The 24,826-nt window shown below is 57.2% G+C and overlaps 1 protein-coding gene across 9 annotated transcripts in view; it reads left to right on the plus strand.

Moving 5' to 3' along the window:
• Positions 1–24,251, plus strand: part of RGS3 (regulator of G protein signaling 3) — an 84,058-nt gene extending 59,807 nt beyond the window's left edge. For 5 of the 9 annotated variants that reach the window (XM_027778121.2, XM_027778122.2, XM_005231258.4 and 2 more), the window contains 6 exons: positions 13,256–13,912; positions 17,173–17,246; positions 20,958–21,059; positions 21,959–22,020; positions 22,703–22,869; positions 22,960–24,251. In XM_027778121.2, the coding sequence (XP_027633922.2) occupies positions 13,256–13,912; positions 17,173–17,246; positions 20,958–21,059; positions 21,959–22,020; positions 22,703–22,869; positions 22,960–23,145 (1,248 nt within the window). In that variant the 3' untranslated portion in view covers positions 23,146–24,251. The other 4 variants (XM_055814533.1, XM_055814529.1, XM_027778124.2 and 1 more) reach the window with 4 other exon arrangements.
• The last annotated feature ends 575 nt before the right edge of the window (positions 24,252–24,826 follow it).

Here is a 24,826-nt window from a genome sequence, read left to right on the forward strand (position 1 = left end):
TTAGTTTGTAGCACCATTTCCTATCCCAGCAAGGTATAAAATGACCAGGATGCAATTTTAAAGCAAATGTGATTCTGAAATGCAAGAAGGAACAGCGTAGGGAAGGGAGAGCAGCCAGGTGTGAGGCTGCAGCTCCAGAGCGGACAGGTGAGGATGCAAGCTCAGAGCAGAGTGGGCAGCTGCACCAGTGAGGCCAGGCTGGAGACAGAAGCCTGACATGGGTGAGCTGCAGCTGGGGCTGCTATAACCAGTCTGCACGGCAGCTGGTTAGTCAGGGCAGATGTCTCTGGGGATGCCAGTGCAGCAGGGGGCAGGAGCTGGGAAAATCAGTTGCTTTTTGGAAGGGAGAAGTGATCCATTAGCTTTGCTTGTTGCTTACAAGTCATTTGATGCTAGGGCTATTTAAGGAAACAGAACAGTGTCTGTGCTCTCTGCACAGGCAAATGAAGCTGAAAAGACCAGCCTTGGCATGGTTAATTTCAGCTCCAAGCAGGAACCTGATTTGCAAAGCCTTTAAAACTGCTCCAGCTTGGCAAGTGGCAGCACATCTCTCTTCGGCCAGAGCCCAGCTGAGGGTATCTGGCTTTGCTGTGTGACAGGAGCGAAGGGCCAGCACAGCCTCAGTGCCAGGCAGAGATGCACCATGTGCCAGCTGTGCACTGGAGCTGCAAAAAGGGACACTGTCTGAGCAGCAGGCAGCTCCTCAGCAGCCTCTGTGGCTGCCGTGCCAGAGTGTGAGCTGGGAACAGCTCTCCCTGCAACATGCTAATACTGCTGTTAATGCTGTCCCTCAGTCCTTCCCCGAACAGACAGATGCAGTGGGGCAGAGGATCCCCAGAAGGATGGGTGCATCTGGAGAGGAGGGGCTGGACTGGCCAAACTGATGGAGAAAAGTTGCGTGGTGCCAACTTTTTGGAGCTGTGGGAAATCAGACAAATTTTGGGGTGGTACCTCTTGTTTTTCAAGGTCCCCTGAGCCATCCCCAGGCAGGGCAGCACTAAGGGCAGGAGTGTCCTTCTGGCTCAGGGACATGGCTCTGCAGAGCTGCCACTGCCTCCAGCAACGTTTCCTGGGAGGATGGTGTCAAGCCTGGAGGATGCACGCTCTCTGGGGCCCATGTTGTCACACTGCTGCTTTCAGAGCAGCTGGTTTTAGAGCAAAGCTGCTAGTTTCTGGGACAGACAAGCATATGGTACATGCTGCATCCACTTCTGGAGATGAAGGGAGAGATATCCATGAAGGATACAGCTGTGATGGTCCAGCCATGCTCCCAATGAGCTTTTCCTGACAGAGTCGGTGCAGGAGGAGCTCTGGGAATAACTGTGGCTGGCGGTGTGGTCCAGCTTGCTTGACATGATGGAAGTGGGGCTCCAGTGGCTTTTCTGCTGCCACTATAAGACCTGGCTGAACTTCACTAAGTGATGAACCTGTCCTGCCAGCTGCAGCAGGTCTCAGGGGTTGTTCTGTGGATATTTCCTCCCTCTGCAGAACCTTCCCCACTCTTGTCCTCAGGTTTGGGTCTGCCTTGAGAGGCTGTTCCCTGCCCCTTGGCTGTACTGAGCAAGGATCTGTAAAACACATCACCAGGGTGACCCAGCTCGGTGACAAACATCGCTAAACGGGGAGGCGTGGAGCCTGGAGGTGGGCTGGGGCTGGTGAGGAATCACAGCAGCGGCAATGTGATTATAGTGAGAGCAGCTTTATGAATTAATCGGGTTAGTGAGGCTGCCTCCTTGGGCCAAGTAATGACCATCTGTGCAGAGCATGGTTTTTAACCTTGCATTGCTGCACTGGTCCTGTTTCTAGCCTGGCCCTGCGATGAATTGCATTAACGCTATTGAAGAGATGGCAAACTGCAGAGCAGGGGCAAGGATGAGGCACCAGGGGCTGGAGCTGCTCCAGCTGGTTTGGCTGCCAAGGAAAAGATTAGTGGCACAACACCCTGCTTGTAACAAACCTGCTATGACCATCTGATTCTCACTGCTTGTTTCTTTGTGTCTTCCACACTCAGAACGGCTGATTACTCTTCCCTCTGACTCCGTGACCTGAGATTACCTCGGAGATGATGGCTGGCTGTATCTGAAAGATGTAGATTATCCTTAAGCTAAATAATTATGGACACTTGGTGGTGTGGACTTTGGGCCATGGGAGTCCAGGATGGGTGCTCCCCTTGTTTCCCAAGGGAGGTGGTGGATCCTCAGCACTTTTCAAAGCCCGGCCACCAGTCTCTCTGCCATGGCTGCTGACAGTGTGAGCAGGCGTGGACTGATCCTGCACCCTGGCCCTTCCTGGCAGCGCTGGCTCCGGTGCTGGGAATGAGCCGCTGGGAGGGACTGGCTGGCCCCTTCCTGGCCGTTCCTCTGGTCAGGAAGGGCAGGGCTGTTTCTCTCACTATTTACAGCGCACTTGACAAGTGCAAGTAAATGTGCTGTCAACAAAAGCAAACAGTGTGTAATCGAGGGATGATTGAAACCAGGGCCGAAGCGGTGGTGCAGGGAGGGCTCTGCGGAGGATCTGCAGGCAGAGGGGCGGCCACACTCCCCCCGGGCACTGGCCTGGGCACCTGCAGTGTGGGGAAGGTTGAGCGTGGGTGATCCCTCTCCTGTCCCATGCCCTGCCTCCTCTTCCTCGCCCTGAGCACGCTGCTGTGCCCCAGGCACCCACCCTGCTGCGCACCCGTGTCCCTCTGCAATCACTGTTCCCTGCAGGGCACCTCGCTGCCTTCAGCAATACCCTTTCTCTTTACACTGGGTTGTCTCCTTTGGATGGTGGCGACATACATGCTCGTGCTGGCACAGCCAAGGGGCTGCTGGCATTGGCTGGCTGTGACAAGCACCTGGGGACAAGGTGCTTGTGACGAGGCTGGGGACAAGTGGGGTGGATCTCTGTCTGTCTGACTGGGGTGCTTCACTCAGTGGCAGTGTAGTCAGAGTGTGTTTGACTGTTTGATGGGGAAGGAGGGAAGAAATTTGCTCCTTCTTGCTTTGTTTTAGGTCCAAAGTCCTTCCATTTTGGGCTGGCAACCTGCTGCCCCGTCAGTGCCAGCTCTGCTCCAGAGGGTCCTGCTCACCTGCTGCTGTGGAGCAGACAGGACAGGGCATGGTTAAGGGTGCAGGAAACCTGGACCTCCATCAGAGCCTACTTTTCTTCCATGGTGCCAACACGAGAGGCGGGGCAGGGCTAAGCACATCACACCAGCACCTGGAGGGCCAGCCTGACCCTGGCCACACACCCTCCCAGCGCCTTGCTCGTGCTCTCAGGGTGCTCAAACGGAGGAGAAAATGGTGAGGTTTATTCTGCCCCAATAGGGTTAAAGCATCAGCTGGCAGTATTTATGAGCCAGGTTACAAAAGTAAAGCAAATAAGTGTGTTGTTCCATGCCGGCGAGCACAGTCCAGCTCTTACCCTGGGCTGGAAAAACTTGTTTCTGAGGGCAGCCAAAGGCTGCTTCAGTAATGCTGTGAATTCGGGAGCTGTGGGACTGGAGATGCTGTCCCTTTGGGGATGAGGGTCCTGCTCAGCTCTGTCCGCTTAAATATCTGGAGGAAACTGTCCCTGCCAGAGGTTCCCGTGATATCAGAGTGAATGGGACCTTTGAATCCATGTCGGCGAGCTCAGAGCATGGTGGTATGTGGGTCTCTCCCTGGACGCTCAACGGGCTGAGAAAAGGATAGTGTGTTGACTTTAACTCAGCTGGGACAGGAGTTGAAGAGATAGCAGTAGGTGTGAAGCAGGCTGCAAACATAAAAGAAGTTGATACAGTTTGTGCTACCCCAGACTGACCGATCCTGAGCTGTATTCTTGCTGGGTGTGTAGCCCTTTTTCACAGGAACAAGTCCCACATGCAACCAGGGCATCAAAGACTGTGTGTGTGTATTTTACAGTTCCCTTCAAAGCGTGTCTCAAATGTCCCTTTATAAATTAAAGGACTCTATGCAGTAGCCTGACTGCCAATTCCCTGCGGTGCAGGTGAGCCTGGATGAGTGCTGAGGGGTCCTGGGGCTGATCTTTCACCCTGCCAGTCCCCTCTTGCACATCAGTTGGCTTGCAGTCCTAAGCACAGGGACACAGCACAAAGCCTGGGGAGGCGAGGGTTCGCCTGGCATTTGTGTGGGGCTGGATGGGATGCTGGGTTGGGGTACTGGGCTTTTTAGCATCTCCCCTGGCACTGAGCCCTGGCTCCATCAAGCTCAGTTTCCAGCCCTGCTGGGTCTTGATGCTGGCTCAGGTGGACTGGAGGTGCTGGGGGCTGCCAGCCCTGGAGAGCCGCTCACTTGGCCCCAGTGCTGCTGGCTCCCAGGCTCCCGAGGCACGTGTGTACCGGGAGCGAGCAGGGAGGGACAGTGGAGCAGATGGGCCAGCTGAGAGCCACAGCTCCAGTTTTATTTGTCCATTTGCCTAGCTGAACTCCAAAGCCATTAGGAAAGCAGACCTTTCCCCTCCGGCAAACACTAGCTCCTGTTTCTCAGGCACTGTGTGATGTTCTCCCGGCCACATCCACTGACACCAGTGATCTTTCCTGCATCCATCCCGAGCAGAAAGGCACAGTGGGGTAGCAGGGGTGCGAGCAGCCACTGACACTTTTATCACAGCCAGAGACATTTTTAAACCCTTGAAGATGTTTCTTGTGAATCCCAGAAGGGCTGGTAAGAGCAAGCATGCTGACATGAGCAGCGCTGGCAGCCCAGGGGGGGTGAGTGGTGTTGAGATCACTTGCACAGGGTGGCCAAAGGCACAGACGAAGTGGTTTAAGCCAGTGCTGCTATGATTTAATGAAGGCGCTGGAAGTGCTTTGGCGCAGCGCTGCCTGCGAAGGGGAGACACTGCCTGTGCCAAGCAGGGCTGGCCCTGTCTGCTTAGCTGGAGCACTCCTCTCCCATGCCCAAATAACTACTGTTTTGGGTACCTGCCGATGCTCTTCCCTTCTGGCGTGGTGGAGGGCTGCGCGCTTGTGGTTGGGCAAGACTCTGAAGCCAAGCTCAAGTAATGGATTGCAAAAGTTACTCGAACCCTGATATCTTTGCAAAGCCAAAGGATGTGTTTGAAATGCCGGGGAGCTCTGGGTGGTGGTGCCCAGAGTGGTGTGGGGTTGGGATGGTTTCATCCTGTCCCCGTGGGGTCCCCTGGCCCTCCACGAGGCTTGGCATCCTGCCCTGTAACAAGCACTTTCCTGATGGAGTGACATGGCATGATTGCAGGAGGGTTACGTTTGGCTTTGGAGTCGCTGGTGTTGTTTTTGGTACTGTTTGGGACTCCTCTGTTCTGTGTGTGACTGGCCATGGCCCTGTTGGTGCCAGTTGCAGGCAGAGCTGCTCTGCCACGTCCTGTTCTCTCAGGGGTTGTTTCCTTACTGTGATCTGTGCCGGCAGCAGCGATTGATTCCAGCACCGACATCATGGTCCTGTTATAAGTGATTTTGGGATGAGTCTTTCCCAATGGCTCTGCGGTGAATGAATGCATCAGCTCAGGATCCTGCTATCACCTCCCTCATTCTGCACAGTGGAGAGTGCTCTGCCCCTGCTGATAACACTGCAGAGAGATTCCCCTGCTGATCAGCCTTGTGCCACCCTGGCAGGGAAAGGATGCTGAGGGTTGTGGGCTGAATGCCAATGACAGGATCCCTGCCTTCCTCCCCCTTTCCCACCTCTCTGCTTTTTTTACTGCCAGGGATATTTATGCCCTAGACGTTATCTCACTAGCCTCCAGCACCAAGTCCCACCGCACTCACCCTGCGGAGGCAGGTTACCTCGGTCAATGAGGCTGCAGGCCGTAGCTAGTGCCCAGCTTGGGCAAACTGGTGCTGTATCGTCAAAATGACAGACATGGTGCGGTGTGTGTGTGCAGGTTTGGATGGCGGCTGGGCTCATTCCTGTCTGAAAGGGGCCAGGGACCCCAGGCTGGGGGTGCTCTGAGGCTCAGGGGCAGCTGGGCACCTACAGTGTGGTGACATCCCTGGGCTGTGTGCCCATGTCCCACAGCCCTGCAGCCAGCCAAGTGGCCTTATGAAGGAATCAGGCACAAAACCCATCAGGCCCAGCTCCCTTTGATCGTGCAGGCAGGATAGGTGCTGACCACAGCTGCTGGAGTGGCTGTGCCACGTTGCTGCTGTCGGTGATGGCATCGTGTAGCTGAGTTCAGCTCCATGTTCAGTGAGATTTTATATTTCCTGTACCACTGCAAAGCTGTGGCTACCTGCAAGGTGAAGGAGGCAGCACATTTCCCCTGCTCCACCCCAGAAATATCCATGAGCCTGCAGCTGGCTGGGAGCAGGGGGACATGTGTGTGTCTGAAGTCTGTGCTGGAGAAGAGCCAAGCACAGGCTGGGACCGTGGCAGTGAGACCCATCAGTAAATGATGGCCATGGTGCAGATAACTACTGGCAAATGGCTGTGGCAGCAGCTGTGCGCACACACGCCACTGCGCTCTCCCTGTAGCCATCAGGGCAACTTGCCTGTCTTGGTCAACAAAATGTAATACCAGGAGGAGAAGCATCCAGCCAAGGCAGTCGGGTCCCCAGCTGGTGTGTATGGGGGTGTCAGGAGAGGGCACTGGCCTTTGCAGGAGAGAAGGGCAGATGGTCATGCGTGGGCTGACCCCTGGATGGGGACCGTACTCTAGGTAGGTAGATGCTCCCTATTCCTGCCCATTAGGGTAGAGCCGCTCATAGGGGATTGCAGTGCAGAGGGCAGAGCGCCACGCTGCAGAGCATCTCCCACTTCTTTTCCAGAAAAAGTAGTTTGGGAAAAAATCCAACTGCGAACCTGCAGCAGAGTTTGATTTAACAGGAAGCATCAGAATCGGTCTGTGGCTTGGTGTCACTCGGGGGCAGGAGAAGGGGAGCTGCAACAGTGAATGTGCTGGGTTTCGGTGTGATACATAACTCTTCCTGAAGGCAGAGCGGTTGTCCACATTTATCAGCAGGTAATAGTACCTCCAGGGATTGCTAGCGGAGCTGTAAATAGCACGAGGGGGACGCGGGAGTGGTGTCTGGGAGAGTCTGGGGCGGCTTCAGCTGCCGCTTGAAACGGACATTAATAACTGCAGAGGCAGAGCCAGGCACTGCGCTCGCATCTGCTCAGCCGTGGCTGCGGGCACATGTCGGGGCTGGGGCTGCCGGAGGAGATGCCGCTTGCTTGGCCCCTGCAGCTGGGATGCAACTGGGAGCCCACATTTGGTAGGTTTTGCTTTCAAAGCTGTACCCTTCGCTGGGCAGGATCCGGCCACAGGTTGAGGAAGCAGCACGGTGCCTTCGGGAACACTGATGTCCTTTTAAATGAAAGGCATCTGCTCAGCTCCCTGTGCCGGTCCCCTTGCACCCCTGCGCTGGGCTGTGCCTGCTGCCTCCTGGGGAACCTGTGGCTCCTGCCTGGCTTCATTGCTGCCAGGCTGGGCTTGAAGGGTTGGTAACGGAGAGCATCCAGGGGGAGTGAAGGGGCATTTGTAGCGATGGGGACTTTTTGGGGTTCCCTTGCAAGTCTGGCTCTGTGTACGGCTGTGCCATCCGCGCTGGCTGGCTCTCACTGCCGGAGCAGCATTTCAGGGGGCTGAGAACGTGGGCTTTCTGCTCCAGGACTTTCACAGCCGCCCTCCATTTACTGGCATTTTGGCTGCCCTCCGTTTACTGGTACTGGGGACCAGCCAGCAGCTTCAGCCCTTACCACTGAAATCCAAGCTGTGTGTGTGTTGGTAGCCGTGGTGGGTATGGAGGGCAGCGGCCAGGGGACAGGTTGGGGTCCAGAGCTGGGACAGCCGGGGCAGCTGCGGTTCAGGACTGGGAGCTCGGTGCTGCGGTGGTAGCAAGTCTCGGCTAACTCCAGCTGCTTGGCTAAAGTGTGCGGGGGGGGTGGGGGTGGGGGGGTGGAGGGGCAGGGTTGTCCTAGGTTGTTTGCTGACACTTTTGGCAGGTGGTCACACCAAAACATGGGGTGCAAGCTATGTGTTGGGCTAGCTCTGGACAAGGCTGTTGCCCCCAGTTAAGCGCTGGCTCCTGTTCACCACTGTGTTGCAGGCAGCAGAGCAGCTCTGGGGAGAGGCGCAGTGTGGGCACTGCAGCATCAGGGCTGGGCGCTACCCCGGTCAGGCCCCCTTTGCAGAGCCATCAGTTGGGGGTGACAGTAACGGGGTAGTGGGATTAGTGCAGACAGCTGATACGGGATCATTTCCTCAAGGCAGAGGACGACTTCTCCTTCCAGGGCTCAGAGATGTTTCCAGTACAGGTTTTTTTTGGGTGGTATGAAGTTTTACACCCCCACAGGTGTCTCACTGGAGGCATATATCCACCCTTGCCACCCTGCTCCAATGCATTGTTGGATCTTGCTGTTTGGGTTTATACATCTGCACTTGCATTTGCTGTTACACTAATTGCTTGTATCAATTATTCATCGATTCAGTAATGAAGCAGGGAATGGGTAGAAAACCCTGCTGTGCAATGAGCCCTGGGCTCCAGCCAGCCCCACAGAGCCACCACAGCTCAAGGAGGGCAAGGAGCGGAGCTGCTCGGGGATGGTCCTTGTGAACACTTTCAAAATGACTCCCACAAAAATTTTCTCAAGTTTTGATAGTTCTGCTTTGTGTTTCTGGCTATATTTTCTTCCTCTCAGCCCGATCCTCTGTGCTTTCTTAGTGGCCACTTTTTAAGCCTCAAGGTGACCACCATCCATAGTTTCATTTATGTGAAATTTAGCATTTCACAGGACAAGTTAGAAGTTCCTGATCTGATGGATCTGGGCACAGTTTGTCCCATGCTAAGAACCAAAACTGTAATTTTTTTCTTCCACTTCGGGAAAACCCTACTTTGAAAACACTGATGTTTCCCTGAGTGATGTAGATGCTGTTTATCCCTGCATCCCGTCTACCCTGGGGAGGGTGTTATCTCTGCACAGGGAACACACTGCCAGTAGTGAAGCTGGCTGCATCCTCCCCGAAATCCCCCTGGAAAGGGACTTGCACTCATTCCCATGGAGTTAGATGCTTTTGGGGACAGGTAAGGCACCTTTGAGCAAAGGTAGATTTAAGGGCAGCCGGAGCCAGAGTGGTTCCTCCATTGGGATGCACGGAGGATGTGGCTGCTGTGGTCTGGGAGAGCCCATGAGAGCAGTATCCAGCAGTATCTCGAGAGGTCCATTAACCCCTCCTGGGATGAGTGTGCAGTCGGAGCAGCGTGTCCTTCACTCTCCTGCTCATCTTGATGTCCAACAGTCTGTTACATGCAGGGACTTTCTTGCTTTTGCCAATCCCTGATTTTGGCTCAGGAGCTGCCTGGGTAGCAGGGCAGATCTCCCAGGCACATTTAGACTCCTCTTCACCAGTGTTAACGCAAGAGAAAGATGTGCATTGCAAAACCTGAGCATCCACATCGGGAGCCAGGTAAAGGCTGAATTGAATTTTCTTGTGTCCAGGTGTTACCTGAGCCACAGTGGCTCCGTGACTGCGAGGAGCAGAAATAGCGAAATGAGAAACTGAGAGCCTCAAAAAAATCCCTGACCTCCCAGAGCTGGGGATTTAAGGGAATGCCACAGCTCCCCACACTTCTGGCAGCATGAGAGCTGGCAGCACCAGGGGAGACCAGTGCAGGTGTCAGCTCACAGCTGTGCCGTCTCTGTGGCTGGTGTTTTCCCAGCTGGAAGGTCCCAGCTGCGGGCCACCAGAAAGGGCACGTTATTTAAAGAATTGCTGGAGAAGTTGAGGCCACGCTAACAAACCCACATCTGTTCACTGAAATTTGCTCTGCTGGCAAACACGAATGGTTCTGGTTGCTAGCAGCAACTAGAAGAAAACTGATCAGATTACAGATAGAAGAGCAGAGGGTTTGCAGTACTTCTCCCCTGTCTTGGTTTGAAGAAAACTTTTGACTCAGTGAGTGATGCCCAAAGGCAGAGGGAGTCCAGGCAGCAGGTTACAGGTGCAGACACTGAGGATGCTAGAGCAGGCAGGGCAATGTTTGGCTTTTTTGGGATGTGCTGAGGCTTGTTCAATGGGGAAATCAATATTAGGGACTGTATTGCTGTTGCTCTGATCGCAGACCTTGCATCCTCCCTCCCTAAAACTACCCCTGATGATAGCTATCCTGGGGCTTGGAGGCAGCTCTTTCTTCTGCTTTCCCTTCTCCTGCTTGGGACATGCTGCCTTGGCTGCTTAGTCTGAGAGAGAAACTGAAACAGGGAAGTGTGAGGTCCTCCAGGGATGATGTAGTAAAGCCCCCAGGCCTTCCCAGCTCAGGACAGGGGAACCCCGGTGTTGGGAATGGGAAGACCAACATGTTGAGGGCAGGGAGACCCAGGTGTTGAGGATGGGAAGATGCAGATGCTGAGAACAGGGAAACCTGCATACTGAGGATAGGGACACCCAGATGTTGAGAGCAAGGAGACCCAGATGTTGAGAGCAGTAAGAACAAGGTGTTGAGGATGGAGAGGTCCAGATGTTGGCCGCTGGCTCCTGAGCTACTGCTGCTGGCCAAGGACCCATGCTGCAGCGAGACCATGGGATGCTTTGGATGAGTCGTTGAGGTGGAGGGACAGCACCTCCCTGCTCAGACAGCATCAGCACCACCTCCATCTGCTGCCTCCTCCAGCAGCCCCTTGGCCACGATGATGGTGAGAAGGACACCTGGTCACATCCCTGTCCTTGCTGGCCCAAGTCAGCTTGGCGCAGTGAGGTGGCCCTTGGCTTCGTGCTGCTGAAGTCCCTGGTGCCTCCAGCAGCGGTCAGGCTTGTTGGCCGGCTGTGATGGCATTACTGCCACTTTCCTTCCCCGTCTTTCCCTCGCCATCAGCTGACATTTAGCAGAGCTCTAATTTCTGTGAGGACGGGATTTCACAGCCCCGGCGATACTTTCAACCCTAGATGGAAACCTCGCTCGGTGGTGAGGCTGCTGCTCATGCCCTCCCGTGCCACTGAGGAGCAGCGGAGTCTCTGATTGAATTAGCGCGGGGATTTAATTTAATCCCTAAATGACTCTCATTCTAAAGGAGCCTGTTCATTTCCTTCAAGGGCCTTATCTGATGTGGCCAACCAGCAATATTAAGCAGAAGGACTGGGCAGATAGGGAGCTACTGGGGGCGGCGGGGGAAGGGCTTTGCAGGGAGTGAATTGAGGGCTGCGTGGGTTTGCCCTCTAATTATTTCATGAAATAATGATGACAGTGATTGCAATACATATAAGACATAAACAGCATCATTAAAACGCGCACTGGTGCAAATAGCATCCTCGCACGGCAAGCCTGGAAACATTTCCTTTTTACAAGAAATCACCTTTTGGGGAGTGAAACAGCCTCAAGGATGGGGGAAACCAAGCATTTCCTTTGTGCCTCCCACCAAATCCAGCTGTTTCAGGGACGGGGCAGATGGCACAGATGGCTCTGAGGACATGAAGATCTCTGAATTTTAGTTTTCAGGCTCACTGGGGCAGTTCAGGTGAAGTGAAATCCCTGCCTGTGGTGAGCCAGACTGGGAGGGGGCAGAGCAGCTCCTCTCCGTGCTCACAGGTGTAAAGGGGGCCCTTTTGGGTGATAAAAAAGGACAAGGCGCAGGCAGATATGGGTGAGCTCCTCTGCACGCTGCCCAGGAGGCAGCTGGCTGTGGCGCTGAAATCAAGCATCTTTTTGGGAATCCGTCCGGCTTGTTGGACCTGCTAGCTCAGACAGGTGCCTGCAGATGCTGCTGGGTACCGCATGATCTCTGTGCCATCCTCTCTGTGCAGAGCAGATGGTGCCAAAGCTGGGGCTCAAACACCTCCAGAACATTTCCTGGGGCTGACAGCAGCTTTTGGAGCCTGGCATCTGCCTACAGCTCCCTGGTGATAGCCAGTGGTGGGTTATTACCCGCGTGCAGCAGCTCTGCAGGGTAAGGAGGTGTTGAGCAGCAGGTTGGCTGTCCCAGGGGATAGCTTGCAGGGGTCTGTTGTCATGAGCTGGGACCACTGCAGGGATACAGCCTCTGTCTGCTCCGTTGGGTGCCTCTTCCTGCTGGGGTGTGAGGCTGGATGGGCTGATTCCTGTGGCTGCTGCTCTTTGTGAAGCTGAAGTCAGCTTAATTCATACAGGGGTGGTGGTGGTGTTAACTCCAGCTTTCTGGTTGCCATTGGGCTCGTGAAAATGCTTGGATATTAATTGGGGATATGGTGACATTTTTTTCTGGGTGACTTGTTACCCAGGGCTGGTCCTGTATAGTAACCCCTGCCCCAGCCCTGCAGGGTCTGCATAGGTGGAAGCTGCTTCCTGGAGGGAGGATTTTTCTCTCCTTTGGTCCTTCTCCCCTACTGAGCTGTTTTTTGCCCTTTGGCTTAGATGGGCTCCATGCAAAAGGAAAATCACATGGAAAAGAGGACCCAGCTCTGGCAAGGGGGGCTTATTGCAGGCTCCCCCTGCTCATGAAAAAAATGGAGGTTTTTTCCCTTGAATTACTTACTTCTGGCTTTTCCCTTTGAAAGGGCAGAGCTTGCTTGGGTCTTTCCCAGCTGCAGAGGAAAGCTGCAAAAAATAACCCTGAAAGCTTAGAAGACTGAAAGGGGCTGGTAGGAGTAGTTGTGGTTTTGCAGGGCACAGGGGGGTGGCTGTGGGGAGCCCCACGGCTGCGGCACCCAGTCAGGGAGGCTGAGGTGCTCGTGGCTGCAGCCAGGCTCAGCCTGGGCAATCTGCAGATGAGCAGAGCCCAGCGCTTCCCTTCGGCATTTAATAGCGCGGTGCAGGAGGGGCTGGAGCTGCCGGATGAGAGCTGCTGGTTTTCTCTGCTGCCCTGCCAACCCTGGGGAAGATCTCTGCAGGGCTGAGCCCCCCTGGCTGCTCCCAGGGGGACAGTGGAGCCACAGGGGTAAGGATGATGTTACCGGCTCTGCCTCTGCAGCTGGAGCCGAGCCTGTCTGCACCAGCTGTGCTGTGGGGCTGAGCCACCCACCACCGGCCCCCTGGTTTCTCCAAACCCACCGGTGCTGCTGGTGCTGGGGGTGGGAGCTGGGTGGCCTCATCCCACTCCTGCCCTATAGCCACCAGTTTGCTGCTAGTGGGGAAACCTGGTCCTCCAGGAATCAGGACCAGGACTGGGTGCTGTGGGGGTGATGAGCAAACTGCCATCACTGGGAGACATGAGGACAATGCTGTCCCACCCCAGCGGAGCACTGTTAGGGCTGTACAAGTTGGTGCCAGCCTTGTGTTAGGGTTGGGGTGTGTGGGGTTAGGAGTGGAAAGGCTCCCCAGGAAGGTGGCTTGTGAGAGATTTGGGGTTCTTCTGCCTTCATCCTTCTTTATCTTCTCTCTGGGCAGATGCTGGAGACGGACGCTGAGAAGCCTGGGCAGATGCACTCAGAGGACGGGAAGGCAGCAGTAGGTGATGCTCCTCCAGCCGCAGAGGCACCAGCACCGGCTGAGCCCTGGGATACTCTGGGAGCCACCCAGGGTCCTCTGCTGGCCAAAAAGCAGCCAGTGACCACCGAGAAGGGAGAGGAGCAGCCCAGCTCCCTGCCAGCCTTTGTCATCCCTGAGCTGCGACTCGACAGCACCTTCAGCCACAGCGTGGTGGGTATGGCTGGCAGCACCACAGATGGTGAGGATGATGAGGAAGATGATGATGAGGAAGATGAGGATGAGGAGGATGAGGAGGATGAGGAGGAGGACAGCACTGAGCACTACTTAGAGAGGAATGAGGCAAAGCGCAGCAGCATGATTGAGACATCGGGCTGTCAGCCTGTCTACACGCTGAGCGTGCAGAGCTCCCTGCGGCGCCGGACCCACAGTGAGGGCAGCTTGCTGCAGGAGGCCAAGAGCCACTGCTTCACCTCTGACACCACCCTCAACTGCTCGGACAGCCAGGGCACCAAGGGCCACTGGGCCCTGCCTTCCCCCAGGACCCTCAAGAAAGAGCTCGTCAAAAACGGTGGCTCCATCCATCAGCTCACCCTGCTGTTTTTGGGGCAGAGGAAGGTATGTGAGCCGGCGCTGGTCTGTGGGCATCTGGCTTCTGCTTGGCTGTGGTGTTGGGGGAGCTCCTGGGGTGAAGTTGCCCTGACACGTGGCCCCTCTCTCCATGGCCATGGCAAAGCTGGCACCTGAGGGGCCAGGAAGGTCCTTGCCACTGGCACTGAGCCCTGGGAGATGCTTAGCAGCCAGGGGTTGTCACCCAGAGCCAGTGTGCTGGTGCTGCAGGTGGGCATCTCCCACCAGTGTGTCCAGACCCTGTGGGATGCCATATCCTGGAGAGCTACTGTCTGCTGGATGGGTGGAGGCAGAGGTGCACCCAGGTGTCTGCGCTTGCAAAGAGCTGTTTGCAGCGGCAGGGACAGGAGAAAGCCAGGCTCTAGTGACAAAGAGTCCCCAATGACCTCGGGGATGCCAGGAGCAGTGTGGCTTTCTGCCCTGGCCAGCCTCCTGCAGGGCTCTGACCGTTGCAGAGGGCCTGTCTCAGAAGAAGGTTAAGGTTAGCAGTGATTTCTGACTCTGACATGCAGAAAGGGGGAGCAGTGGGGGGCTGTGCAGCAGGGGCTCTGCGGGGGGCTGGCCTGCGCTCACAAGCCCAGCAGCCTGGGGTGCTCCCCGTGCCCCCCGGCACAGAGCTTGGTTTGGCTGTACTTTAGCAGGAAACAATGTGCCATTGCAAAGGTAGTGCCTGAGCAGTGCTGCTCGCCCCGTCCGCCCCTGGTGAAGCCTGGCTGGGTGCTGAGAGCGGCTGCCTGCCTTCCTGTCCTGCGGTGCTGGCCCAGCACCCTGCTCTGCCCGACCAGGCTTGCTCTCTGCCAGTGGCTGTGGGTACTGCTCTACTCAGGGCTGTATTGCTTGGCTCAGGACCTCGTTGCATTGCTCAGGGTCATGTTGCGCAGCTCAGGACCTCGTTGCATGGCTCAGGACCATGTCATGCTGCTCGAGACCACCTTGCAGAGCGCAGGACCACATTACACGCTGCTCCGTGGCCGCTGGCTCCTTGGCAGAGGAGGCTGGTACAGAGCCCTGCATGCCACCAAGCATGGCAGCATGATGGGATTAAACCCATGGTGGGTTCAAGCCTCTTCCTGCCAGACTTCTGCCGCTTGAAAAGCCACCTCTGATGCTGTTCCCTGGAGCATTTCTGGGCTCAGAGTCCCCAGCCGACTGGTCAGAGCCCTTACAAGTCTGACAGGCTGGTCAGATGGGGCTGCTGTGCAGGAGGCTTTGCTGTGCAAGCTCTTGTGGAGGCTGATGCCAGCAGTTGTGGGCTGGGGGGTTCAGACCTGCTCCCAGATCCTATCAAGAATGGACACCTGCACAGCCCGGTGCAGATGCAAGGGGGGTGGTGGCTGTGTAAGTGCCTGGTGAGAGTGTCCCGTTAGGGCTGCCAGTGATGAGTCTCCTGGAAAGAAGTTTCACAGTGCTGCTGTGCGTGCAGCCTGGGAGCTGATGGGGGTGAATGTTTTTCAGCAGAGGTAAACTGAGCTCCTCCTGGATTAAACTGCACTGGTGTAGATGAGACTGGGGTTTTTTTGGAGCAGGGACCGGATCGGCCTGTGTTGGCAGCAAGGGCAGCGTGGCTGCTGGACCTCCCGATGCTCCCACTTCCAGCTCTGTCTGGCCGGTGCCTTAACCCCTGCCCCTGTGCCCTCCTGGGGCAGCCCCTGCCTGCTCCCATTGCCCTGCCTCTCTGGCTGCCTGCGGAGGGACCCAGGCTGCCTGGCAGCTGCAGCAGGCAGGGCAGCTGGGCATGGTGCCGGGCCACCACGTGCGTGGTGTTTTGGGCCACTGCCATCCCCCAGCCTACGCTTTGGAGGGACTTTTATTGGGCTGTACCTTTGGACTAGTTTGATGAAACCCTCCCGGATTTCTGGGGCAGGACACTGATGTACAATTCCCCTACGGATCCCCTCCGGCAGCAGCACCGAGCTGCCAAGCACTGATGCTACCTGCACCCAATGGCCCTGGCGGCATCGCCCCAGCATCCATCAGGGTGCTTGTTGCTTTTTTTTTCTTCTCTAGGAGCATTTCAGAGGGGCTCATTTCGTTGGCCCTTTTAACACCGTCGTGCCCAGTGTGCCTCCCTGCTCCCCTCCTTCCCTTGGCTGGGCTGGGAGGTGGTTGTTTTAAGAGCATATTGTGACCGGGACTGCTGGGAGTCCTCGGACAAGCTCCGCTGCTGCCTTTTGTCCCCGAGCGCAGCGGAGCCTCTCTGGACAATGGCAGGAAACGTGCTCCGGCTGCGTGTCGCCCCGGCCAGCCCGCCTGCCGGGGCCCTATCTAGCTGGGGAAGGTGCTTTGCAAGGGATGCATTGTTTGGGGCTGATAAACTCCGGAAACCTGGGTGCAGAATGGAAGGAAGTGTCAAAAACCTCGAGCCCAGGTCTGCGGGGCTCTGCAGCGGGTTCCCACGGCACGGCCGCGGGGCGGCGATCCTGGGAAGTGGCCTGCAGCCCCCAGCAGCACCAGGCTGAGCTCGGTGCGTGGTCAAGCTGGCTGTGGGGCTGGCTGCGAGCATCTTCCAGTCTCGTTCAGTAATGGAAGAATTACTAAAGCCCCTGAGCTATGGTGGTCTCAGGGGTCCCCACACCTGGCCCCAGGCTTTGTGGCTCTCAGGCTGCACTGGTGCTGCTCTGAGCTCATGGTGGATCCAAGGTCCCCTTGGTTTGCCCAGGCTGCCCAAGGGAGGTGGTCAGGGAGTGGATCCCCCTGTGTGTTTGTCAAACTTGAAAGCTGCCGTGATATGATTCAGTCATGGCTGAACTGCTCTGACTTTTCCTGCCTGGGGACTGCTGGGGAACCCCTGATTGATTTTGGTTGCCCAGCCTGGTTCTGGGGGGACAAGGTACGCCGCAGGCTGGGGAGGAGTCCCTGTGCCCACTCAAGGCAGCAGGAATAGGAGCAACAGGAATGGGGATGCGGGTGTCCTCCCTGTGGGAGGTACCACTGTCAGTCAGCACCTTGAACCTGGAGGGGTACCTGGGCCACCAGCCGTGCCATCTCCTGAGATGCTCCAGGAAGGTGGCATAGGATGGGTGGGGGGAGTCAGGGTCCCATGCCAGAGCAGGTAGGAGCTTGTCCCATTGCATTGCTGCAGCCAGCCGTGATTGTGGGGAAGGAGCCCTGTGGATGCCATGGCTCTGGGCTGTGCGGGTGCGGGGACCACAGGGGATGCTGGCATTGCTGCTTGGTGACGCTCAGAGTGCCACTGTGGGCAGGCACTGGCATGATGATGCAGACACTGTTTTTCTGTTCCCCCCTAGCTGAGTGGAGCCGACCCTGAATGCAGCTGTGATGAAGGGGATGAGACCTCCCGCAAGAAACGGAGCAGGAACCTGTAAGTGTCACATCGTGGTGGCATCAGAGTGTACCAGGGCTGTTTGCTGTGACCAAGCACCTTGGCTGTACTCTGCTTGTCCAGGCAGCTCTTAGGGTCCCCCTGTCTTGTTCCCCCAAGCTTTTCTGGGAATAAAGCAGCAAAGACACACGTGAACTAAGGTCTCACTTCAGATGGGGAGTCAGGATTTTCAGGAAGGAGGGTGGGAGGTGGGCTGGGGGCTTTGCACAACCCAGCTGGGAGCAGCCCCCTGCTTACCTTGCTTTGACGGATGAGGAGAAGGAGCTGGCTCTTGCCGGTGGTGTGGGGAAAAGGGCTTCCCCAGTGCCAGCAGAGCTCTGCTCCGGAGGTGCTGGGTTCAGGGAGAGGACATGCAAGCCATGAAACACGAGCTGGGGGCCTCCTTCCCACTGGCCCCATGCCGGCAGGAGGGATGGGGAGTTTTCCCACCACGGGACAGGCTCCAGCCCTTTGCAGCATGTTGCAGCATGCGGGCAGCGTGGTGGGAGCACTGAGTGCGGGGACTGCTGAGTGATGCTCGCAGACCCTCTTCCTCTCCCGGTAAGGCTTTGGGGGTGCCAAAAAAGTGGGTCTGGGCAAGGACGAGGCAGCCGTGGCCTTTGCTTCCCATAAGCCCAGCTGCAGCTGCAAGGATGTTTTGGAATGAACCGCCTCCAGTTTTGCACGGCAGGATCCGGCCGGGTGTCAGGGCCACAGGGATGCCCAGGGCTGGCTCTTTCCCCACTCCACGTGGCTCGGGGCAGGTGACAAAGTCACACGTGGTTTGAGCCGCTCAGGGTGTGCGAGGGGCTGAGTGCAGCTACTAAGTGCACAGGCTGGACGGCTTCGCTGCCGGTGTTGCCTGCCAGCGAGCGGCACTGTTGCCCTGCGTGCTTCCTAGCTGCAGCTGGTTATTTTTAGCTCTTTTTGTAAATCCCCCCCCCTCCTCTCAACACTTGAAATTAAAATGAATCCCTTGCAGTCTGCAGCAGGGACGTTCCCCCCATCCGCGTGTGCCTGCTGCAGCGCTGAGCCAGGGGAATCGGGCAGGCGGTGGGAGGCTCAGCTCAGCGGGGTCAGGGGCGGTTGCAGAGGGTTTGCTCCTCACCTTGAGGCAGCGGCGGATGCTCTGGGGAGCCTCTTGGCATCGCACGGGCCGGCTATTGGCTGCGCAGCCTGGTTGCCAGCTGTCTGCGGGGAGTATTTATGGTGCAAGTGGCTGGGGTTTGGCACTCGCCTCCCCTCCCGGCACCGGCACGCTCTGCCGGCGCTCCCCGATGTACCGCGCGATGGTGGACTTTTCCGAAAAATACCTGGAAAGGTAGGACTGCAGCACCCTGCGAGGAAGGGTGATGTGCTTTGCAGGGGACGGTTTGGAAGCAGCACAGGGTGATGGTGCTGGATGTGGCCTCATGGCCATGCTGGGGTGCTGGGAGCAGATCACTTTATAGGGGCAGCTTTGGACAGAAACCAGCAATTTTTTATGAAAAAAACCATTTATGAATATTTTTGCTGTGGCATTTCATACTGCGGATTGGCTGTAGCTTGAGGCTGTGCGTGCCTGTGGCTGCTGCAGCCCGGTTTCATGCTGCTTGCTATTTATTTGCAAGCATGTGCAAGAGAAGCAGCAGGTTTTAAGTTGGGGAACTTCCTTAGGTGGTGCTTGCTGGCATATTAACAGCTGGCAAATCTGCCCATGAGCCGCGGTCACCTGCAAGCCCCAGAGCCTGCTGTGTGGCAGGGCTACCCACTGCAGCTGGCTGGGGTGTGGATGGCTGGGCGGCTGGAGGCAGCCCACGCGTGCTGGAGGCACACACAAGGTCTTCTCAGTGCTTTGAAAGCCCCACTGGGCACCGAGCTGCGGCGGCTGCCTTGCTAAACTGGGAACACTGTTAAAATTGTTGCTGGGGGCTGTGTGGGATGGCCCGTCCCGTGTGGCGGCTGGTCCTCGGCTGCCGGCATCGCTGGCAGTGCGGTAATGGGAGGCAGATGGTGTTTGGAGTGTGAGGCTCTGTGTTTGGATCCGCTTTTCCCACATTAGCACTGAGCCAGTGCCTGGCAGCTGGCAGCAGCGGGACGCGTGTCCTGCTGGGACCGCAGCCCAGATGATGCGAAGGCATCAAAACTGTCTGTGCCCGCCGTGAGGGCACGGACAGCACCAGGGACTAGAGGGGTGATTGCCCCCTAAAATCCTTCCATGAGTTGGGGTGCTCAGCACCTTGCGGGACTGAGCCCTGGGGTTGTCGCGACTATTTTTTTGTCCCAGGGGATTGCTGTATTTTACCCTCCTGGGACTGGAGAGAGATGTGGGTCTAGGTAGGATCACTTGGGGTGGGGTGCACCCTTGCCTGGAATCCCTCCTGTGCCCCTGGTGTCCCTAGTCAGCCCTGGGCATGGCTTGGCCAGGCAGAGGTGGCTCCTCTGAGCATCCTTGCATAGACCCACTGGTGTGGGACCCGGGGGGGGCTGCAGGTGGTGGCCTGGCCATGCCACCCTGGGGCCCCATCTCCGGCCTTGGTGTAGGATGAGCATCCTGTTCCACCCTGCGTGTCCCCTACACCCTTCTGTGCCCTGGTGTCATGCAGAGGCTGTGCCACGAGGGGACAGCATCGTCCGTGCCTGTCCTCATCCTTCACCTCTTCCACCTCCTGCTCCCCTGCCTTGGCCCCTGGGAAGCCCTCGCAGGGCCAGGCTGGGGCTGGGCTGGGGGTCTCATGTTCCCATGGCACTTGCCAAAAATCTTTGTCCCACTTTGGCCTGGTGGCGGTTTCCTGGGGGAACTGGGAGCCTTGTGTCCGGGTGTATGTCAGTCTGTCTGTCCAGGGACAGTGGAGCGGGGACCTGTGCAGGGGGACAGTATGGGGTGTCTGTTCCCCCAGCGCCCCTTGGTGCCATGGGCTGCCGGCCCCAACCGTCCCTGTGTGGAGATGTCCCCGTGGCCATGCCCATCCCGTGCCAGCACTGGAAAAGTGTGAGCATCAGTGGGTCGCACGTGGGCTCCCAGCCCTGTCCCCGCAGCAGCGGCCACACGGTGAAGCACCGCTGTCCCCGCTGTTCCCAAGCACAGCCCCACCGCTGGCCTCACTGCCTTCCCTGGGACGCCTGCGCTCTATAAATAGCCCTCGTAAATCCCTGCCGTGATTATTTTCCCCGCCGTCTCTTGAAAGGCCCCACTATCCACCCTCGGTGCTGATTTTTCCACCTTTCCTTGAGTTTCCCCAGCAACGGCAGAGCAGTCCGAAATAGCAGCGGGCTGACACAGCCCTTGCTCACATGCGTCTCCTTCACCCCACGCTGCATTTAAAGCTCCTTCGAGCTGCGCCCTCCCACTTCCGCGCTGGCCACGCCGGGCGGGAGCGTGGCACGGAGCCGGCGGCAGAGCGGGAGCGTGGCACAGAGCCGGCGTCAGAGCACCCGAGCGTCTGGCTGCGCCGGTTGCGCCGGTCGCCGCTGCAGAGGCCATCCCAGCAGCCATGCCCTTTTTCCGTGACCTTTCCAAACCCCAGCCGCTGGAGTTTCACGCGGAGATGCTGCTGGGCATGCAGAGACCCCACAACGGCAGCCTGCAGCGCCGGCACACCATGAAGGAGTAGGTGGTGGGCACGGGGCAGCGGGCGAAGTGCGGGAGGAGGCTGCCAGCGGGTCCCCTCCTGGGTGCTGGCTGTTCCCCCGGCCCCTTGCCCGCCTGCTAAAACTTGCTCTTCCCTCTAGAGCCAAGGACATGAAGAACCGGCTGGGGATTTTTCGGCGACGAAACGAGTCCCCAGGGGCCAACCCCTCCGGCAAGCTGGACAAAGTGCTCAAATCACTCAAGTAGGTGCTGCAAGCGGGTGACGGGGGGATCAGGGGCCGTGGGGGCTTGGGGGCGAGCTGTGGTCGGGCTGAGCATCACCTCCAGGGAGGCTGGGGTCACCCTGTTTGGGGGAGCTGGGGACAAACACCTTTTGTATCCAGAGGAGCTTTAAAAACATTTGTTGGCTGAAAACTCCCCACCCAGGTGGGCTGGAGGTCTGTGCCCAGGAGGCAGCACGGTGGTGGCTTGGGCTGGAAATTTCCCTGACGGCTGCTTTCTCTCAGTGCCTGTGCATGAAACTTTAACTGGCCAGAGGATGGTTTGAAAAACCGCTTTGCTCTGGAGGTGCTCCAGCAGCCGGAGATGAGCCCTCCCTACTCTTGCCCCTGGCAGCTTCTCCATCTGCTTGAATGGGGCGGCTGAATTCCCCACTGTCCCACAGCCTCCTGGGCATTGCCCGGAGCTTTTCCAATTTTTGCTCAGACACCCCAAGTGGCACAGCTGCCCGCACAGACCTCCTTATATTGTATTTTCTTCCTGGCAGTCTAAAAGCAGAGGTTTCCTTCCAGCAGAGCCACTGCAGTCCTGCCTGGTGCAGAGCCTGGCTCTTCCCGGAGATGCGCTGGCAGTGCTGGTGCCGGTGTGGGAGCGGGGGCCAGCCCCGCTGGGGCACACGGCGTTGCTTTATCGGGGCACTCAGTGTTGCTTTATCGGGGCACTCAGTGTTGCTTTATCGGGGCACTCAGTGTTGCTTTATCGGGGCACACAGCATTGCTTTATCGGGGCACATAGCATTACTTTATCGGGCACACAGCACTGCTTTATCAGCTGGAGATGTTTTGCTTGTGCTGCGTTGCGGCAGGCGGTGAGCGCGGCTTTTGAAGCTTCACTTTGCCAACACACTCTCCTTCCCCTGCAGGCCCACTCCCGAGGAAGCTCTCAAGTGGGGGGACTCCCTGGAGAAGCTGCTGCTGCACAAATGTGAGTGTTTGCCTGTTTCTTCTGCCTGTTTGCTGCTGGGGGAATAACCAGATGCACGCATGGATAAAGCTGGGATTTCCTCTCTTAATCCCTTCCGGTGTTTGGGGGTAGACAAAGAGAAATGAGGCGGCTCCTTGCCTGCACCACTCTGCTGCTGCCTGGCCCAGGGTGGGATTTTGTGATAGTGGCCAGGGAGAGCTGCAGCTTGGGGGTGCAGCCCCCCTCCGTCTTGGTGGGGGCAAAGGCAGTGATTTGTGTCTGTGCCCGATTCGGAGCTGTGCAGTGGGTCCGTGGAGCAGGAGCTGCTTTAAACCATTCCCCTTCTCGCGTATCACAGCTGGGGCACCTGGCATCGTGGTCATGTCCTGCACTCAGCCGCACAGGGATGGCCGGCGGTCCTGTCCCCATTGCTGCCCCCACTCCAAGCTCAGCCTTCCCCTTGGCTCTCTGTGCATGTAGCCGGGCTGAGGACCGTGGATTCAGTGCATGGATGGTTTGTGTTGCCACGCTTGGCCCAACAGTGCCATTGCTGCCTGCTTTGCACCAGGGCTCACAAGGGGTTTTAGGGGACGGTGCAGGGAGGTGGTTTGGGTTGCAGCTTTGCCAGGTTGCTGGGCTGAGGGTCCTGTGGGGCCATCCCCTGCTGTGAGCCGTGAGTAGAGACGTGTCTCTGTCCCCACAGACGGGCTCGCTGCCTTCAGGGCCTTCCTGCGCACTGAGTTCAGCGAGGAGAACCTGGAGTTCTGGCTGGCCTGTGAGGAGTTCAAGAAGATCAAATCCCAGTCCAAGATGGTCTCCAAGGCCAAGAAGATCTTTGCTGAGTACATCGCCATCCAGTCCTGCAAGGAGGTGAGGTCTGGGGGCTGCGCTGGCGTGTGGCTCCAGGGCACGGTGGCTGCCTGGGGAGCTGCTCACCAGCGCTGGTGTCTCTGCCTGCAGGTCAACCTGGACTCCTACACGCGGGAGCACACCAAGGAGAACCTGCAGAACATCACCCGCAGCTGCTTCGACCTCGCACAGAAGAGGATTTACGGGCTCATGGAGAAGGACTCGTACCCCCGCTTCCTCCGCTCTGACTTGTACTTGGACATAATTAACCAGAAGAAGGCCAGCTCCCCACTGTAGACCCAAGAACTCTCTCGGGGCAGGCTGGGAGCTGTGTGTTTACATGAAATCGGGCGACAGAGGCCTTCCCGGGGGACGGCGGGAGCGTGCCTTCCCGCTGCCGTTCGTGCCCCCAAGCCATATTCCTGCAGCGGACGGTGCGGGGCAACTGAAGGCACCAAGCATGAGGCCGAGGGGACCAACAGGCCAAGCAGTCTGGTACTGCTCCATCGCCCCATTTCACCATCGCTGGTACGATGCCTTCGGGGTGACTCCGGCATGGATTTTATCCAGGAGGGAAGCTCCCACAAGACTACTGTGAAGCATGCGCCCGAGCTGCGAGCATTGCTGGAAGGTGACGAGTGATCCCGACTCGGCGAGGAGGAGGAGGACTTTTGTACAGGGCTCCGGCAAGGGGACAACAGCACCGGCATGAACATTGTCCCTGGATAAAAGACTTCTGAACTGGACTGGCCCCACGATGCTGCTGTGCTTCCCTGTGCCGGCGATGCCTCCCGGCTCCCCCGAAGCAGCTATCTTGCAGGAGCCTGGTATTCCCTTCGCTCGTGGCAGGTCCCCCCGGGAGCAGCGAAAGCCGGGTTCTTCCCCTGCACTGGAGGTGTGCAAGCCGACCACCTCCTGCTCCCACCCCTGGTTTATTTATTGACCTCCTATAGCTGGACGCATTGCTGTGTAATAGGAAATCCTCATGTCCTTTCCCATTCTGAAATTACAAGTGCAATATTTGTGTGTGTCGCGGCGGAGTTCTCTGGTGGAGTGGATGACTTTTTTTCCCCGAGTGCGTACAACATTTTCTAAGTTAGCAGGTTTTATCTGACAAAACGCATTCCCTAGCAGCGGGCCGCTGGGGGAGCCTGGGTGTATATATCGTGCCCTGACGACAGAGGGTTTGGTGATGGAGAAAAGCAGCTCTGTGAATCAGAGGCTCTCCTTACTCTGGATAACAATACGGTGTTTTGAGAAGCGGGGCTTACCGCTGAACCTGGCAGAGCTGGACGGACTGCCTGCCTCCAGGCACCCAGTTTACAGTGCGAAGCATCTCTGCAGCTAGCAAAAATACATTGTCATGGTCATAGGTAAATAAAAGGAGAATATAATTTCTTGTAGCTGCCTTTTCTTCGTGGCATGTTTCTCAGGACTGGTGCAGCCGGGCATCCCCTGCTTCACCGGGGAGCGTAAAATCCTGTTACTGCATGGCTAAAGATGGGAAAATCTGGTTCCATGAATTTCTGAGCTGTTTTTTTATGACGGAGCAGCTGCCAGATGCTCCTGAGACCAGGCTCGGGTGTAGCCCTGCAGGAACACAGAAAGTTTTGCCCAAAACGAGACTGTTCCCAGGGACAGCGTTCCCTGTTTAAACACAGCAGGGCTTCTGAACGTGGAAATGCCCAGAAACATAAATGACCTAGTGTAGCTGCAGGTCCCTCTGGGGACACACCAAAAGAAGCAAGAAAAAGCCCAACAGTGCTATTTCAGGTCCCAGCTGCATGGCTTGGCAGGGCTGCTCCTCCCCAGCAAGGGCAGCACCGTGACAGCTCTGGTGTGTGATGAAAATGTTTTGTAGAGGTCGTTCATGGTGTGTTTGGTAGCTGGAATGTCTTGTGCCAGTCACCTGCTTGTGGTGGGCCTCAGATGGCTCAGAGATGTGCTCGCGGTGTCACGGGGCCGCACTGGGCCCCAG

Source organism: Falco peregrinus, chromosome 1 (genome assembly GCF_023634155.1).
Source record: "Falco peregrinus isolate bFalPer1 chromosome 1, bFalPer1.pri, whole genome shotgun sequence".
NCBI classification, from domain to species: Eukaryota; Metazoa; Chordata; class Aves; order Falconiformes; family Falconidae; genus Falco; species Falco peregrinus.